General features: G+C 45.3%; 1 protein-coding gene across 2 annotated transcripts in view; it reads right to left on the bottom strand.

Moving 5' to 3' along the window:
- LOC116950298 (nitric oxide synthase 1-like) overlaps positions 1 to 17,937 on the bottom strand; it is a 187,169-nt gene that overhangs the window by 8,478 nt on the left and 160,754 nt on the right. For both annotated transcript variants that reach the window (XM_076072480.1, XM_032968017.2), the window contains 4 exons: positions 9,435 to 9,522; positions 4,634 to 4,755; positions 3,811 to 3,959; positions 3,355 to 3,549 (listed from right to left, as the gene is read on the bottom strand). In XM_076072480.1, coding sequence (XP_075928595.1) covers positions 3,355 to 3,549; positions 3,811 to 3,959; positions 4,634 to 4,755; positions 9,435 to 9,522 — 554 coding nt within the window. The remainder of the gene's footprint in view (positions 1 to 3,354; positions 3,550 to 3,810; positions 3,960 to 4,633; positions 4,756 to 9,434; positions 9,523 to 17,937) is intronic.

The following is a 17,937-nucleotide window of genomic DNA, read 5'->3' on the forward strand; positions in this document are numbered from 1 at the left end:
TAGAATTTTGGAAATCTTTTTAGTAATGCCTGCTATGTATGGTAACGTGATGATTTTGATCGGAGTGTCAAGTGGTTGTTTCTGTATGGTGGGAGAAACAGCTTGGCGGATGGTACGGTCAGAGTAACCGTTCATCTTGAGGGCCAAATGTACATGTTTTAATTCAATGGTCAGGTTGTGTTTGTCTTAAATGGTTTCAAATTGAGCAATCACTGGAAAGATCAAGTCAAACGTTAGCTGCCTCTCAATTTTTTGTACTGCCATTTCCTTTTCGCAGTGGTTCTATATCAAACTTCAGCTACCTTATAATTGAACAGCCGTTTGCACCCGCTTTCAAAATCCCCCCGACCCCCCACGCAGTTTCAGCCGTTTGCACCCGCTTTCAAAATCCCCCCGACCCCCCACGCAGCATCAGCCGTTTTGCACCCGCTTTCAAAATCTCCCCGGCCCCACACGCAGCATAACAAAAGGTGGGTTTTTTTACCCACTCCCGTGCAGTGCGAAGTGGTTGTTACCCGCAGCAGCCTATCAAAAGGCAGCTTAACCCAGCCCTCCCACACGCCCCCTTACTGACTCCTCCACCCTCCCTTAACCTGTATATAATCCCGGTTGCCTCTGAACTGTGCTCCTGACACAGATATTCTGCGTTGACTTTTCCACCTGAAGACGGAAGCTTGTGTTGCCTCCGAAACGTCGTGATTTAATTATTTTCTTTTATTTTGTTTTATTTTATCTACGTGACTTTACCGAATAAAACCAAAGAGTACTAGTTTAGTAGTTTTCATGGCAAAAATATTTTTTTAGTGAAAAACAAGTTTTTCAATGCACACAATTTTATTTGCACGCAAAAGTAGAAAATAAATAATTTTGACCCCAAAATTAATCACATTTGATGTCCTGAATAAAAGTGGGTGGTTTCCTTTCGATACAGTGAGGGAAAAAAAGCATTTGATCCCCTGCTGATTTGTACGTTTGCCCACTGACAAAAAAAATATCAGTCTATAATTTTAATGGTAGGTTTAATTAAACAGTGAGAGACAGAATAACAACAAGAAAATCCAGAAAAACGCATGTCAAAAATGTTATAAATTGATTTGCATTTTAATGAGGGAAATAAGTATTTGACCCCCTCTCAATCAGAAAGATGTCTGGCTCCCAGGTATCTTTTATACAGGTAACGAGCTGAGATTAGGAGCACACTCTTAAAAGGAGTGCTCCTAATCTCAGCTTGTTACCTGTATAAAAGACACCTGTCCACAGAAGCAATCAATCAATCAGATTCCAAACTCTCCACCATGGCCAAGACCAAAGAGCTCTCCGAGGATGTCAGGGACAAGATTGTAGACCTACAAAAGGCTGGAATGGGCTACAAGCCCATTGCCAGGCAGCTTGGTGAAAAGGTGACAACTGTTGGTGCGATTATTCGCAAATGGAAGAAACACAAAAGAACTGTCAATCTCCCTCGGCCTGGGGCTCCATGCAAGATCTCACCTCGTAGAGTTGCAATGATCATGAGAACGGTGAGAAATCAGCCCAGAACTACACGGGAGGATCTTGTCAATGATCTAAAGGCAGCTGGGACCATAGTCACCAAGAAAACAATTGGTAACACTACGCCGTGAAGGGCTGAAATCCTGCAGCGCCCGCAAGGTCCCCCTGCTCAAGAAAGCACATATGCATGCCCGTCTGAAGTTTGCCAATGAACATCTGAATGATTCAGAGGACACCTGGGTGAAAGTGTTGTGGTCAGATGAGACCAAAATGGAGCTCTTTGGCATCAACTCAACTCGCCATGTTTGGAGGAGGAGGAATGCTGCCTATGATCCCAAGAATACCATCCCCACCATCAAACATGGAGGTGGAAACATTATGCTTTGGGGGTGTTTTTCTGTTAAGGGGACAGGACAACTTCACCGCATCAAGGGGACGATGGACGGGGCCATGTACCGTCAAATCTTGGGTGAGAACCTCCTTCCCTCAGCCAGGGCATTGAAAATGGGTCGTGGATGGGTATTCCAGCATGACAATGACCCAAAACACACGGCCAAGGCAACAAACCAAACCTTAATCCCATAGAAAATCTGTGGAGGGAGCTGAAGGTTCGAGTTGCCAAACGTCAGCCTCGAAACCTTAATGACTTGGAGAAGATCTGCAAAGAGGAGTGGGACAAAATCCCTCCTGAGATGTGAGCAAACCTGGTGGCCAACTACAAGAAACGTCTGACCTCTGTGATTGCCAACAAGGGTTTTGCCACCAAGTACTAAGTTATATTTTGCAGAGGGGTCAAATACTTATTTCCCTCATTAAAATGCAATCAATTTATAACATTTTTGACATGCGTTTTTCTGGATTTTTTTGTCGTTATTCTGTCTCTCACTGTTCAAATAAACCTACCATTAAAATTATAGACTGATCATTTCTTTGTCAGTGGGCAAACGTACAAAATCAGCAGGGGATCAAATACTTTTTTCCCTCACTGTATGTTACATTTTCTTCATGGAAGCCACTCAGTTTTCTTCAGCGCATCCTGTGGGCTCAGATGCTATCGTGTGAGGAATGCTCAGAAAGCAAGGGAACATTCGGGAAAGCACAGCAGAAACGTAAGGGGCAGTTACAACACCAGCTATGTGGTGTTTGTAACGCACTGCCACGTTGTAGGCTGAAGTGCTATGGTGTGCGGAACGCTCACGGATCGAGGGAACATGTGGAAGCACAAGTGGTGGTTCGGTTACCACACCAATCCTGTGGTGTGTGCAACAGGTTAACACAATATTAGTGGCTTGTAGGGCAAACACATTTTTACCCACACTCCACACAATCAACCTGGCCCCAAAGCCATTAAAACTCACACACAAGTGGCCTCTCAACCCAGACACACGGCAGCCCCTCACACGCCGACTTCCTGATACTCATAGCAGGTACGTGCTCATGCCAGCGGCCACCTGCAGAGTGGCCATTCCACTACATGCTCACCAAAACCCTCCAACCCATGCCATATCGCCGGCATTATTGTGCCAAGGTCGCACCATTGCCTACCAAACCCCCTTCCCCTACCAATTGGGCTGGTACCCATTCTTCACCAGATTCAATCGGGCGCAGTGTTTTGAGCCCCTTTTCCCATGTTCACATAAACCAAGAGTTCCTTTACACTGTCATCACAATTTGTTTTTGCAAAATATAATTTGCACATTAAATGTCATAAAATAACTATTATGTATTCTGGTTTTCATTGGGAATACTGGCATCTTTCTGAAACCACTTCAAACAACGCACACGCCTCAAACATTCACACATTCCCCCGTCCACCGTGCGTTCCCCATGCCCTTGCCGCTCAATCCGCTGGCGCTCACGTACCCGCAGGCGGCTCACTATCTGCCCAGCCTTCTCAAGCGAGATGTCTCCATGCCGGCTCAGCACCTGCTGCACCGTCTTGAGGACGTCGCCCGCCATAGTGACATCGCCGCACACGTACAGGTGCCCGCCCCTCTCTTGCAGCGCCGAGAACACCTGGGCACCTAAGCGCTCGCGCAGAAGGTCCTGCACGTACATCTGGGGGGTGGCGGGGGCAGTGTGGGGGGCACAGATGCAGCCCGAACATGAGACATCAGACACGCCTAACCTCATCTAAGGCAGATGAGTGATGATGGTGATGGTGGTGAGGATAATGGTGCTCACCTAGCAGGTGCTAGGCTCGCATGAGTGATGGTGATGATGATGATGGTGGCGCTCACCTTGGCGTGATGGACTCGCGTGAGTGATGGCAGTAGTGCTGGTGATGGTGATGATGGTGGTGATGATTATGGTGCTCACCTTGGGGGTGCTGGGCTCGCGTGAGTACGCCGTGTGCACCTCGGAGAAGATGCCCTTGCTGCGTGCGAGCTCCATCTCATCACGGTAGATGTCATCCACATATCTCTCCCGGCAACCAAAGAGCAGCATCATCCCACACGGATGCACACCTGCACCACACAAACACACATACGTGGATTAGCGGTGGCTAGGGTTAAGTCATGCCTAAGTGGTGGTTGTGATTGAGTAGTGCTTTTATTTGAGCTTTTGTTGTGGTCAAACGGTGCTTGTCTGATAATAATTGTGGCTAAATAGTAGTAGTGGAACTGTAGTTGTGCTTGAGTAGTGATTGTGGTTGAACTTTAGTTGTGGTTGAATAATGGTTGAGGTTCTAGTTGAGTAGTGGTGTGGTTGTGGTTGAGCAGTAGTTGTAGTTGGGTAGTGGTAAAGTTGTTTTTGTGGTCGAACCGTAGTTGTGGTTGCTTCGTGGTTGCGGTTGAACTATAGTTTGTGGTTGAGTTGTGGTTGAACCATAGCTGTGCTTGAGTAATGGTTGAGTCGTGGTTGAGTAGTAGTTGTGGTTGAACCGTAGTTGTAGCTGACTAGCGGTTGAACCGTAGTCATGGTTGAGTAGTAGATGAGTTGTGCTGGAACCGTAGTTGTGGTGTGGTTGTGGTTGAACCGTAGTTGTGGTTGAGTTGTAGTTGTATCGTAGCTATGGTTGAGTTGTGGTTGAACCGTAGTTGCGGTTGAACTGTAGTTGTGGTTGCATTGTGGTTGCATTGTGGTTGTGGTTGAATTGTGGTTGTGGTTGGACCGTAGTTGTGGTTGCGTGTGACAGCACCTCTGTGCTCGATGTCGTGCAGCCGCTCCTGCCAGAACCCGCGGAATGGAGCGATGCCCGTGCCGGGACCAATCAGGATGCAGGGCAGGCTGGGGTTAGAGGGCAGACGGAACCCCGGGGCCCTGCCATGACAAAAACCGCCACCACGATCATCATATACTAAATAACTGCAATTATTGACAACACTCTATCACAACAACGTGCATTTATATTGCGCCAAGAAAGTAACACACGTCTCAGAGTGCAGTTTCATAGCCTAGGGCAGCTTTCTAAACCATAACTGGCGCAACGTGCAATCAGCCAACATTCCAGGCAATTGCCACGATTAATGAGGGCTACTGACGAGTCAGTTAGAGCCATCAGTTTCCAATTAATTCAAGCTAAAACACAACCCTTAACCCATGGGTTTATTCAACATCTTGGCTAAATTAAGGATACTTACTGATGACCAAATAATACCAATATGCTCTACATTTCTTCTAATCTCAAAAACTAATCAGTAGCGAGCATGAATAGTGCTTGGATTTGTAACCATAATGCCTTATGTGTTATAGGCTGCAGGGGTTTGTGGTGGGCAGAAAATAATAGTGCAGCAATATCCACTGTTGTTCTCTACATCTATGCTCCCACATCTATACTCTCTGACTTCGCCAGCCCGTTCTGAGCAGTGTGATAAAGTCATGTCTAACACACCTCCATGACCGATATGGCATGGGGAGGCCTTTACCCAGCAGTGTATTGACAAGACGGCTGTCAAAAAAACTGATGAAAATGGGCAAATATCTTAAGTAAGTTTGCCCTGAAGAGGAGTCTTGAGACGAAGGCTAGTTGTCCTGGAGAGATGAAGGATTCGCGTTCTTCAACACATTGTGATTAATTGTGTTGATGTCCGGCCAGCTCACGTGTGCGACAGTCCCGCCCCTGTGTGCATCGCCAGGCACTGTGACAGAGTTAATTAACTCCAAGACCCCTTCATATTAAACCCAAACCATTGCACAACCTCAAAGACTTAAAAATAATGGACATATAAATATGAAAAAGGGCCAATTTATCCATTTTGGCAAAACTATGCATGTGAGAAACATATCAAAGGTTGCAGAATTTCAAAAGAGGCATCGACCTGGTGGGTGTGTGGCACTGTTACTGCATGTACAGTGGAAACTTGCTGTGCTTCTCGATGCATTTGAGATGCTCTCTGGCATGTGAATCTGTTCTGGTGTACAATGCAGTTGTCTGTGTGTGTGCGTGTGTCGAGATAGAGGTATGTGTGTATTTGAGATGTCCCAGTGTTTCAGGGTGTTGGTCATTGTACTATTTGTTTGTGCGTTACTACATTGCACTATGACCAACAACCTGGTTACTATTCCCACTCAAAATAAGTGGCAAGTGGAATTAGAACTTCTCAGGTGCATCCCCAAGGTCGACTCAGCCTTCAAACTTAGTACTTGTTGCAATGTGTATACATCAATATTGGCTAGAAAAGGGCAGCCATGTGTGTAGCTGACCAGAGCCTTTATTAGATGCTTGCTCACAGCACTTTCACCATCAGTCTGTTAAGGATATACGGGGGGGGGGGTTAAATTATGGTATAGAGTTCATGTGGAGTGGAAGATGCCTTCACGCAGCCCACTCTGTTAAGTGATAAATCACTACAAATGCCTTCAACATGGCGACCGAACATCCATCTCCCGGTCTCCAGAGCAACAAAATAAGCCGCACCAATGGCAGTCTTCAGGGACAAACAACACACCAGTTAGCATATATAATGAAAACACGTAACATTGATGTCCTGATGCTCCAAGGAACCCACGTTTTGGATGCCCTACATGCTAGTCGCTACCACATCCATGGGTACAACCTCATGATGATCCATTACCACCCGAAATATGGCCTGGCCATATACATGATGAACACCATCACAGAGTTATATGCCTTCCCAACAAATGAAAAAGCAACCTACACCACCAGCATCAAGATAGGGGAGCTGCACATCACCAACGTGTATAAAGCCTCTAATTCAAAGTGGCTAACTCCAGCGCTCCCAAGTGCACCAATCCCAGCACTCCACATTCGTGACTTTAACAGCCATGATATTATGTGGGAATATGCAGTACATCAGGCCGATGGCGAAGACCTCACGGACTGGATGTCCGCAGAATATCTGCACCTGGTTTTAGATCCCAAACAACAAGTAACTCTCCACCCTGCTTGCTGGCAATGGCGAATATAACCCGGACCTCACCATTGTTTCCAAAGATCAAAGAGGGAGCACACTTCACACATCCTGCACAATACTCCCAAAGCTTCCCAAAAATTATAACATAGGCCCATCATCACCCACATCAGCATCACAATCCCAGTGATTCTGTGAAAACGATTGCCAAGGTGGAACCTGACCAAAGCTGACTGGGACCACTATAAGGAGGCTGTAGATAGAGTGGCGAGACAAATTCCTGCGACATCGGAATGTTATCACCGTTTGTTCGCCTCATTACTGAAGCTGCTAAGAAAAGCATCCCCGAGGCTTCCGGAAAGAAGACCCAATACCTGCTCCAACAGTACACCCAGTCGGGCAGCCCACAGGTTGGAAAGGTCCTGCTAGAGTCTTTAAACTCAGCCAGACATCACCAGTGGATGAGTATGTTGAAGATCTGGACTCCAAACAATCCAGCCACTGTGCCTGGGCCCGACTACGACATCTGGGTTCTGCTTACCCAACAGAATACCGGACCTGGTCAACTCTATAGCCTCCAAACTAGTGGATAAAATAAAACGACCGCTCGACAAAAACATCAAGCGAGAGATCCATCATCAATTACACCAGAAATTGGCCTCAATTTCTTCACAAGACCCCACTGCCATCAGCACAGAGGAAGTGAGGGATCATCTGGCTGAATTGAAGAAAGGCAAGGCTGCTGGCAGAGATGCTATCCCCTCAAAATTCCTCCACCGCTTAGTCCCAAGGGGACTCTAATGGCTGGCAAACCTGTACACCAAAACCATGAAAACCGGATGCATCCCAAAAGCATAGTGGGAGGCAATGGTCATTGCAATACCCAAAGCGGGCAAGCCAACCAATGACCCGGAAAGCTATAGATCGATATCGCTCCTGTGCACGACCTATAAACTCCTGGAATGCATCATCCTCCAGAGAATCAGCCCCCTCATCGCGTCAGTGATCCCTTAAGAACAAGCGGGATTCCAGCATGGACTCAGCTGCTGTGACCAAGTTTTGGTCCTTGCAATGCACATTGAGGTCAGATTCCAGAAAAAAAATCCAAGACCAGCACAGCCTCCATGGGCTTGTCATCGACCTACAACACAGTTTGGATTAAGGGCTTGATGTTGAAGGTCACAAGGACCATTCCTTGCCTCAAAACAATATGCCTGATAAGGATGATGCTGAGCAATAGGCGTCTGCATGTCTATATGGGTGACAAAGCCAGCTCACCCCGGTTCCTCAACAATGGATTGCCACAAGGTTCAGTACTCGCAGCCAACACTCTTCATTCTCTATAAATGCGACATGCCGCCAACCAGATCATACAAATTTGGAAATGCGGATGACCTTGCCCTGGCAACACAAGCAGCCACTTTCAACGACATCGAATCTACTCTGAACCAAGGCCAAAACAACATGGGGCAATATTTATTGATATTGATGGAGGCTCAAGCCAAATCCCCACAAAACAAGTCACTGTATTTCATCTTGATAATAAGGTGGCCCCCAACAACCTAGTATAACATTTTACATCACAATTCCTGATCCACAAATACGAAGGAGACATCACAGTGATACACGCCGCCACTCTATGACATGGTTGTCGTACTTGAACACCAGGATGTGAAATTGTAGTTGTTACTCGCAATCTACTTCAGCAGCCATACGAAAGAAGAATAAGGATTCATGTCTGCCCAGTGGTGTACCCAGCTCATTTAAAATAAAAAATATATTATTTCATATAAACAAATTCTTTGGTGATCCTGTTGCATTGACAATGGCACAAAAGGACAACCAACAAAAAGAAGCTCACTCGACAACAATACTGCCTTGAAAGAATATATAATAAATAATACTAAAACATTCATGTGCTACAAAGAAGAGCTCTTGCTCAAACCGTTGCCGATTGTATTTTTTGTTTTGTTTTAAGGTCGCGGCATTTAAGGTCGCGGCATTGACGAGCATGTTACATTATTCTGTTGCTCTTTTGGCTAGCCATCGAACAAAGATGGTCACTGCGCACTTTCAGATGCACTTCTTCGACCGTCTGGAACGCTTTTCCTTCCGATATTAGTAAGCCACTGGTGCAATGCACTTTTCAATTAACATTGAAAACTTATTTCTTTAAAACTGCTTTTTGTGTTCAGTTTGTTATCCTTCCCCACACCTCCGTTTAACATGGTTGGCTACATACGGCGCGAAAGCAGTTCAAAATACATATGTGCTTGTACATTACATTTTAATTCTGGAGTATGAAATGTATCTAAGTTCAGAAATATATTAATAATGTAATAAACATGCATTGACAATTTTACTCAAATGATCTCAAAAGTCATCAAGATGTCCAGCGACTACGTGGACACTGTGTGGGGGCAGGTGGGGGGCAACTGCCCCTTTGGCCCCAGCCCCCTCCGGCACATCTCTGCATGGGTCTGTGTACACGTCATAGGGTTGTGTGTTACTGTGTGTGTCCATGTCACAGGTGTGTGTGTGTGTGTCCGTGTCATAAAATGTGTGTGTGTTAATGTCACCAAATGTGTGTCTGTGTCCGTGTCACCGAGTGTCTGTGTGGGAGCTCACGGGCGCACGAAGCAGGGCACACTGTGTCCGGGCTCAATGTGGCTGAGCCAGGACGAGCAAACGCCATGGTGCAGGGACCCATGTCCCCCTGCTCAGAGAACATAGGGGTCACGGGGTCACGGGACAGGGAGAGGGGGGAGTTCCAGCCATCATTGTCAACGCATCACAATCAGACCGATAGTATCGCGCACTCGCACACCTGCATCAGCAGAAACAACAGCAATAACAACAACAATAGCAACAGCTTCTGTATGAATCCATTGTAATTCCTTGGCGTGGAGCCACACATGATGCGCAGGTGTGAGACGCGGCAATGCAACTGTAAGACAATAGCATGTGTACTTAACATGTAATAATAATTATGCACAGCTCTTTGTCAATCCACTGCTTGATGAAGGCCTTCCTACACCGTGTCAGTTTCATGGGGGTCGCTTTTAACCATTATTCACCACGCTGGTTGGTGAAGGTGGGGACAGCCCAAAACCAGTTCAGAGACTACTCGCCATTGATATTAGGAATAACTTGCGTTACCGGTTTCATAGTGTGGTGAGTTAATAACCACTGTGGCCACCGCTGCCCCCACCCCCTTAATGAAATGAACTCAGGAATTTGCCAAGTGTTCAAAGACGCAGGCAGCATTCCAACGATGTAAACAGCAGATGGCTTGGCGCAAGTAGGTGAGGTGCACCGCAAGTTAGCAATCTGGGTTCATTGTGCTGCTTATATGCACGCTGATTGTTATCATTTAATAATTACTCACATCAATTGTGCCTTACTGACATGAGCATTGAGTGACTTGAGTTATTACGCCATGAACATTAATTATCATCAGCAGCAGCAATAATAGCATTCATTATTATCACCAAGACAATCACCTTGAACAGTAGCAACATCCATCATCATCATCAGTGACATTTACAGTTTTCCACTGAGTGCATCTTACAGTGCAAATTATTAACTTCTTAAAATTCTGCACTTAAAGTGGGTAGAGGGCTATTACCGTGCAATAACACACTCAGCTCCCAACCTTTAAGAATTTGGGTTCAAATCGGGGTTGCAGCCGCCTGCAATTAAACAGGGTTCTCAAGTGTAGCAATCTGGTGGTCTGTGCCTGGTCAATAATGACTACAAATAAAACAAGGCCAATGCCAACCACTGCTACACCACTGTTTACTAACAACAACAACAACTGCCATTCGTCACTAAGTGGCGGTGACATCACCACAACGCTTGTGCCAGGCTATGTGCACATTGAGGCCACGTGAAGTGTCAAATGCTGGCAGGAGGTCACGCGGCAGACCCAGGTGCCACGGGTCGACTGACTGAGATTATACTCTTTGGTTTTATTCGGTAAAGTCACGTAGGTAAAATAAAATAAAACAATTAAATCACGACGTTTCAGAGGCAACACAAGCTTCCGTCTTTAGGTGGAAGTCACAGCAGAATATCTGTGTCAAGTGCATAGGTTAAGGGGGGGGGAGCCAGAAAGGAACGTGGGTGGGTGGGAGGGCTGAGTTAAGCCGCCTTTTGTTATGCTGCAGGGGGGTTCGGGGGGAGGCGATGGAGTGCGAGTACGCCCCATTTTTGAAAACGAAGAAGCAACTAAAGTTTGGCATACCACCACTGAAAATTGCTGTACAATTGTAGAGGAGTAGAATGGGGAAGTGGCGTCACGTGTGCTGTCCAGGGCGATGATGTGACGTCATGCGCTCGGGGCAGCAGCGTGACGTCACAGCTCCTCAAAGATAAAAAGGGGACCCCGTGACGTAAGCGGGGTCGTAGCTGGAGAGTAGGGTCGGAGGTGTGGGACGGGGAGCCAGGGGCAAGAGGGTAGGGATAGGGGAGAGCACAGTGCCAGGCTAGACGTGGCTGTGCTCCTCGGTCGGCCGTGTTGGTTGATCCCATGGCTGGCACAGAGGAGACAGCACAGGGCAGCCGGATGTGTCGGGACCTAGCCCGGGACCCCTAACCCCTGGGAAGTTGTTCACCCCTGTGTATCGTTAAAGATTTGTAATAAACCCTTGGCAGAAGCCCTTAACTTACCTTAGCCTCCGAGTGAGTCGTCGGGAACTCCTTTACACAATTAAAAGGCAGCTAACGTTTGACTTGATTTATAACATCTTTCCAATGGTTTCTTAATTTGAAACCATCCTCTCGGTTGAAGTTGTGTCTGTGTTTGTATATCTGGATGGCCTCATGGACAAATCTCTGGTAATAACCGGGAGGTTTGCAGAGTACCTTGGTATCGGAGAAAACAATATCATGATAACCCACAGCGTTGTAACAGTGATCAGCTACGGCAGAAAAATTCGTTCTGCCGTGTTTTAAATTTGATTTGTGCTCGCGAATTCGGTCAGAGATGTCGTTTCGTCTCCCCAATATAGCAGTCACCGCAGGTACAACTCAATTTGTAAACACCGGGGTACTGTAAGTCAGGAATGACATCCTTTACGGATGGGATCAGATCACGGATTTTGTGTACTGTGTTGAACCGGATCTGGATCTTGTGTTTGTTTAGAATTTTGGAAATCTTTTTTAGTAACACCTATGTATGGTAACGTGATGATTTTGATCGGAGTATCAAGTGGTTGTTTCTGTATGGTGGAAGAAACAGCTTGGCGGATGGTACGGTCAGAGTATCCGTTCATCTTGACGGCCAGATGTACATGTTTTAATTCACTGGTCAGGTGGTGTTGGTCAGAAATGCAATGAGCCCTATGGTATAACGTTTTGATGAGAGAATTCTTCTGAGTCGGGTGGTGGTGGGAATCAGGTTTCAAGTAGGAGTCTGTGTGGGTGGGCTTCCTGTAAACAGAATGTCCCAAAGAGCCATCAGACCTCCTCTCAAACAGAACACCCAAGAATGACAGCTTGCCATCTTTCTCCACTTCCATGGTGAATTTGATGGAACGGTGTCTGGAATTGATGTGGTCAAGGAAAAGGTTCAAAGCTGGGAGGCCATGTGGCCAAATGACGAAAGTATCATCCACATATCTCTTCCAAAAGGAAGGACTGAGGGTGGATGTCTGGATGTTATCTGATTCAAATTTCTCAATGAAAACATTGGCTATCACTGGTGATAAGGGGGAACCCATAAGCATACCCTCATTTTGTTTGTAGAAGGTGCCATTCCAAGTAAAGTAGGTGTTGGTGAGGCAGTGCCTAACCAGCGCAGGTACATCAGGGTCCAGTTCATGTTGGACCAAATCTTCAATTATTGTAATGGTATCAGGTACTGGGACCTTGGTGAATAGAGAGACCACATCAAAGCTGGCGAGGATATCGTCAGGAGACAGTACAATGTCTTTGACCATAGAAACCAATTGGGTTGAGTTAGGTACTGCTGAGGTGGTCTTGTCAGTGAAGGGAAGCAGAGTATCTGACAGAAAACGGGCCAGCTTGTAGGTAGGGGAGTTGATCGTGGACACGATGGGTCGTAGTGGGGTACCTTCTTTATGGATCTTGGGAAGACTATAGAATCTGGGAGTTCTTGCAGCGGAGGGTTTTAGGGAGGGACGTTTGGTTGGTTCGATTAGGGAAGTCGAACGTGTGATGATCTTGTTGGTTTTTATCGTTAGGCTGTTAGTAGGGTCATTTTTTTATTTTTGAGTAACTCCCATCATTGAGTAGGTCCTGGATTTTGATGTTGTATGAGTTTTTTATCCATAATGACAGTGGAATTGCCTTTGTCGGCCGAGAGGATGACTATATCATCTCTACTCTTTGGTTCTATTCGGTAAAGTCACATAGGTAAAACAAATTAAAATAAATTGAAATAAAATGAAAGAAACAATTAAAACACGACGTTTCGGAGGCAAAGCAAGCTTCCGTCTTTAGGTGGGACCAGTCACAGCAACATCGCTGCACCAAGTGGTGAGGTTCTGGGAACCTCGAGCTTAAATACAGGTTGAGGGGGGGAGTTTAGGAAGGGGCCATGTAGGGTACTTTAGTGGATTGCGGAGCTGAGTTAATCTGTCTTTTGTTGTGTAGATGGGACATTGTGTGTGTGTAGTATAAACGGGAAAAAAATGAAGAAGATCGTCGAGGATGTGCTGTACGGAGGCAGTAGAAAAAAGGAAATAGAAAGGTTAGGAAAGAATATGTTTGGTATACCACTGATTGAAGTTGCTGTTAGAAATTAGTTAACGTTTGGTATGATTTAAAACGTCTTTCCAGTGGTTGCTTAATTTGAAACCATCCTCTCTGTTGAAGTTATGCCTGTGTTTGTATATCTGAATATCTTCGTGGACAAATCTTTGGTGATAACCTGTAGGTTTACAAAGAACCTTGGTATCGGAAAAGACAATCTCATGGTCACCCATAGCGTTGTAACAATGATCAACCACAGCAGAAGAATTCGTTCTGCCGTGTTTCAAATCTGATTTGTGCTCGCGAATTCGGTCAGAGATATGTAATTTCGTCTCCCCGATATAGCAGTCACCACAGGTACAGTTCAATTTGTAAACTCCGGGGTACTGTAAGTCAGGGATGACATCCTTTACGGATGGGATCAGATCACGTATTTTGTGTACTGTATTGAACCAGACTTGGATCTTGTGTTTATTTAGAATTTTGGAAATCTTTTTAGTAACGCCTGCTATGTATGGTAGTGTAATGGTTTTGATCGGAGTATCAAGTGGTTGTTTCTGTATGGTAGGAGAAACAGCTTAGCAGATGGTACGGTCAGAGTATCCGTTCCTCCTGAGGGCCAGCCGTACCAAATTTAATTCACTGGTCAAGTGGTGTTGGTCTGAAATGCAATGAGCCCTATGGTATAACGTTTTGATGAGAGAGTTCTTTTGAGCTGGGTGGTGGTGGGAATCCGGTTTCAAGTAGGAATCTGTGTGGGTGGGCTTTCTGTAAACAGAATGTCCCAATGAGCCATCAGACCTCCTCTCAAACAGAACATCCAAGAATGGCAGCTTGCCGTTTTTCTCTACTTCCATGGTGAATTTGATGGAAGGGTGTCTGGAATTGATGTGGTCCAGGAAAAGGTTCAAAGCTGGGAGGCCATGTGGCCAAATGACAAAAGTATCATCCACATATCTCTTCCAAAGGGAAGGACTGAGGGTGGATGTCTGGATGGCGTCCGATTCAAATTTCTCCATGAAAACATTGGCTATCACTGGTGACAAGGGGGAACCCATGGGAGTACCCTCATTTTGCTTGTAAAAGGTGCCATTCCAAGTAAAGTAGGTTTTGGTGAGGCAGTGCCTAACCAGCGCAGGTACCTCGGGGTTCAGTCCATGTTGGACCAGATCCTCAATTATTTTAATAGTGTCAAGTACTGGGACCTTGGTGAACAGAGAAACCACATCAAAGCTGACTAGGATATCGTCAGGGGCCAGTACAATGTCTTTGACCATAGAGACCAATTGGGTTGAGTTAAGTACTGCTGAGGTGGTCTTGCCAGTAAAAGGAAGCAGAGTATCTGACAGAAAATGGGCTAGTTTGTAGGTAGGGGAGTTGATCGTGGACACGATGGGTCGTAGTGGGGTACCTTCTTTATGGATCTTGGGAAGACCATAGAATCTAGGAGGTCTTGCAGCGGAGGGTTTTAGGGAGGGAAGTTTGGTTGGTTCGATTAGGGAGGTCGAATTTGTGATGATCTTGTTGATTTTAATCGTTAGGCTGTTAGTAGGGTCATTTTTAATTTTTGAGTAGCTCCCATCATTGAGTAGGTCCTGAATTTTATTGTTGTATGAGTCTTTATCCATGATTATAGTGGCATTGTCCTTGTCGGCTGAGAGGATGACAATATCATCTCTCTCTTTTAATTTCGAGAGTTCAAAGCGTTCATCTTTGCTAATGTTGCTCACGGGTTTCTTAGCACTCTTAAGAATAGTGGCTATTTCAGCTCTCGCGACGTCTGTTTGGATGTGTCCTATGCCTTTGAGGGCTACATAGACATGAGAAATGATATCATCTACTGGTATATGTTTTGGGGTGACAGCGAAATTTATCCCTTTAGCCAATACTGTTTTCAGATCGTCCGAGAGCGGGGTACTACTCTGATTGATAACAATTTTGTTAACATCTAGTTTTGTGATCTGTGGAACTGGGTTTTTCTTTGATAGGTGGTTGAATTTAGCAATTAGGTTAGCCTTGCATTTGACTGACAGTGAATGAGCAGAAGAAGCAGTCATGTTATCAACGTGGTTCCAATCATAAGGTGTCATTTTTTGTGTTAACATTAAATGAGATCGTAGGAGAATCCTGTCTAAACTGTCGAGTTCAAATCGGAGTAACCTAATCCTCTCTGAGATTAATGATAGACTAGCCTTAAAAAGAATCTGTTTGGAGTTCGGTGAAGATACAGCGGCAGATATGAGAGTGAAAGCGATGGGTATTACCTTCTGGTTGCGGCATCTTTTGAGGAAGGTCAGCGTCTCGATGAGCTGTGACTTCTTGTCTTGTTTTCTGTTAAAAGCTCTAACATATAGGTGAAAATCTTCCCCGTAGAAGTTGTTAATTCTAGATTTGAAGCTTTCGTGACTGCAAGGATTCATACTCTTTGGTTCTATTCGGTAAAGTCACGTAGGTAAAACAAAATATAATAAATTGAAATAAAATGAAAGAAACAATTAAAACACGACGTTTCGGAGGCAAAGCAAGCTTCCGTCTTCTTCAGGTGGGACCAGTCACAGCAAAATTGTTTTACCTACGTGACTTTACCAAATAGAACCAAACAGTATGAATCCTTGCAGTCACGAAAGCTTCAAATCTAGAATTAACAACTTCTACGGGGAAGATTTTCACCTATATGTTAGAGCTTTTAACAGAAAACGAGACAAGAAGTCACAGCTCATCGAGACGCTGACCTTCCTCAAAAGATGCCGCGACCAGAAGGTAATACACATCGCTCTCACTCTCACATCTGCCGCTGTATCTTCACCGAACTTCTGTTTAAGGCTAGTCTATCACTAATCTCAGAGAGGATTAGGTTACTCCGATTTGAACTCGACAGTTTAGACAGGATTCTCCTACGATCCCATTTAATGTTAACACAAAAAATTACACCTTATGATTGGAACCACGTTGATAACATGACTGCTTCTTCTGCTCATTCACTGTCAGTCAAATGCAAGGCTAACCTAATTGCTCAATTCAACCACCTATCAAAGAAAAACCCAGTTCCACAGATCACAAAACTAGATGTTAACAAAATTGATATCAATCAGAGTAGTACCCTGATCTCGTACAATCTGAAAACAGTATTGGCTAAAGGGATAAATTTCGCTGTCACCCCAAAACATATACCATTAGATGATATCATTTCTCATGTCGATGTAGCCCTCAAAGGCATAGGACACATCCAAGCAGACGTTGCGAGAGCCGAAATAGCCACTATTCTTAGGAGTGCTAAGAAACCCGTTAGCAACATTAGCAAAGATGAACGCTTTGAACTCTCGAAATTAAAAGAGAGAGATGATATTGTCATCCTCTCAGCCGACAAGGGCAATGCCACTGTAATCATGGATAAAGACTCATACAACAATAAAATTCAGGACCTACTCAATGATGAGAGTTACTCAAAAATTAAAAATGACCCTACTAACAGCCTAACGATTAAAACCAACAAGATCATCACAAATTCGACCTCCCTAATCGAACCAACCAAACTTCCCTCCCTAAAACCCTCCGCTGCAAGACCTCCTAGATTCTATGGTCTTCCCAAGATCCATAAAGAAGGTACCCCACTACGACCCATCGTGTCCGCGATCAACTCCCCTACCTACAAACTAGCCCGTTTTCTGTCAGATACTCTGCTTACTTTTACTGGCAAGACCACCTCAGCAGTACTTAACTCATCCCAATTGGTCTCTATGGTCAAAGACATTGTACTGGCCCCTGACGATATCCTAGTCAGCTTTGATGTGGTTTCTCTGTTCACCAAGGTCTCAGTACCTGACACCATTAAAATAATTGAGGATCTGGTCCAACATGGACTGAACCCCGAGGTACCTGCGCTGGTTAGGCACTGCCTCACCAACACCTACTTTACTTGGAATGCACCTTTTACAAGCAAAATGAGGGTAGTACCATGGGTTCCCCCTTGTCACTAGTGATAGCCAATGTTTTCATGGAGAAATTTGAATCGGACGCCATCCAGACATCCACCCTCAGTCCTTCCCTTTGGAAGAGATATGTGGATGGTACTTTCGTCATTTGGCCACATAGCCTCCCAGCTTTGAACCTTTTCCTGGACCACATCAATTCCAGACACCCTTCCATCAAATTCACCATGGAAGTAGAGAAAAATGGCAAGCTGCCATTCTTGGATGTTCTGTTTGAGAGGAGGTCTGATGGCTCATTGGGACATTCTGTTTACAGAAAGCCCACCCACACAGATTCCTACTTGAAATCGGATTCCCACCACCACCCAGCTCAAAAGAACTCTCTCATCAAAACGTTATACCATCGGGCTCATTGCATTTCAGACCAACACCACTTGACCAGTGAATTAAATTTGGTACGACTGGCCCTCAGGAGGAACGGATAC

Source organism: Petromyzon marinus, chromosome 38, assembly GCF_048934315.1.
Source record: "Petromyzon marinus isolate PM22_M1 ecotype Great Lakes invasive population chromosome 38, UKy_Petmar_22M1.pri1.0, whole genome shotgun sequence".
NCBI lineage: Eukaryota > Metazoa > Chordata > Hyperoartia > Petromyzontiformes > Petromyzontidae > Petromyzon > Petromyzon marinus.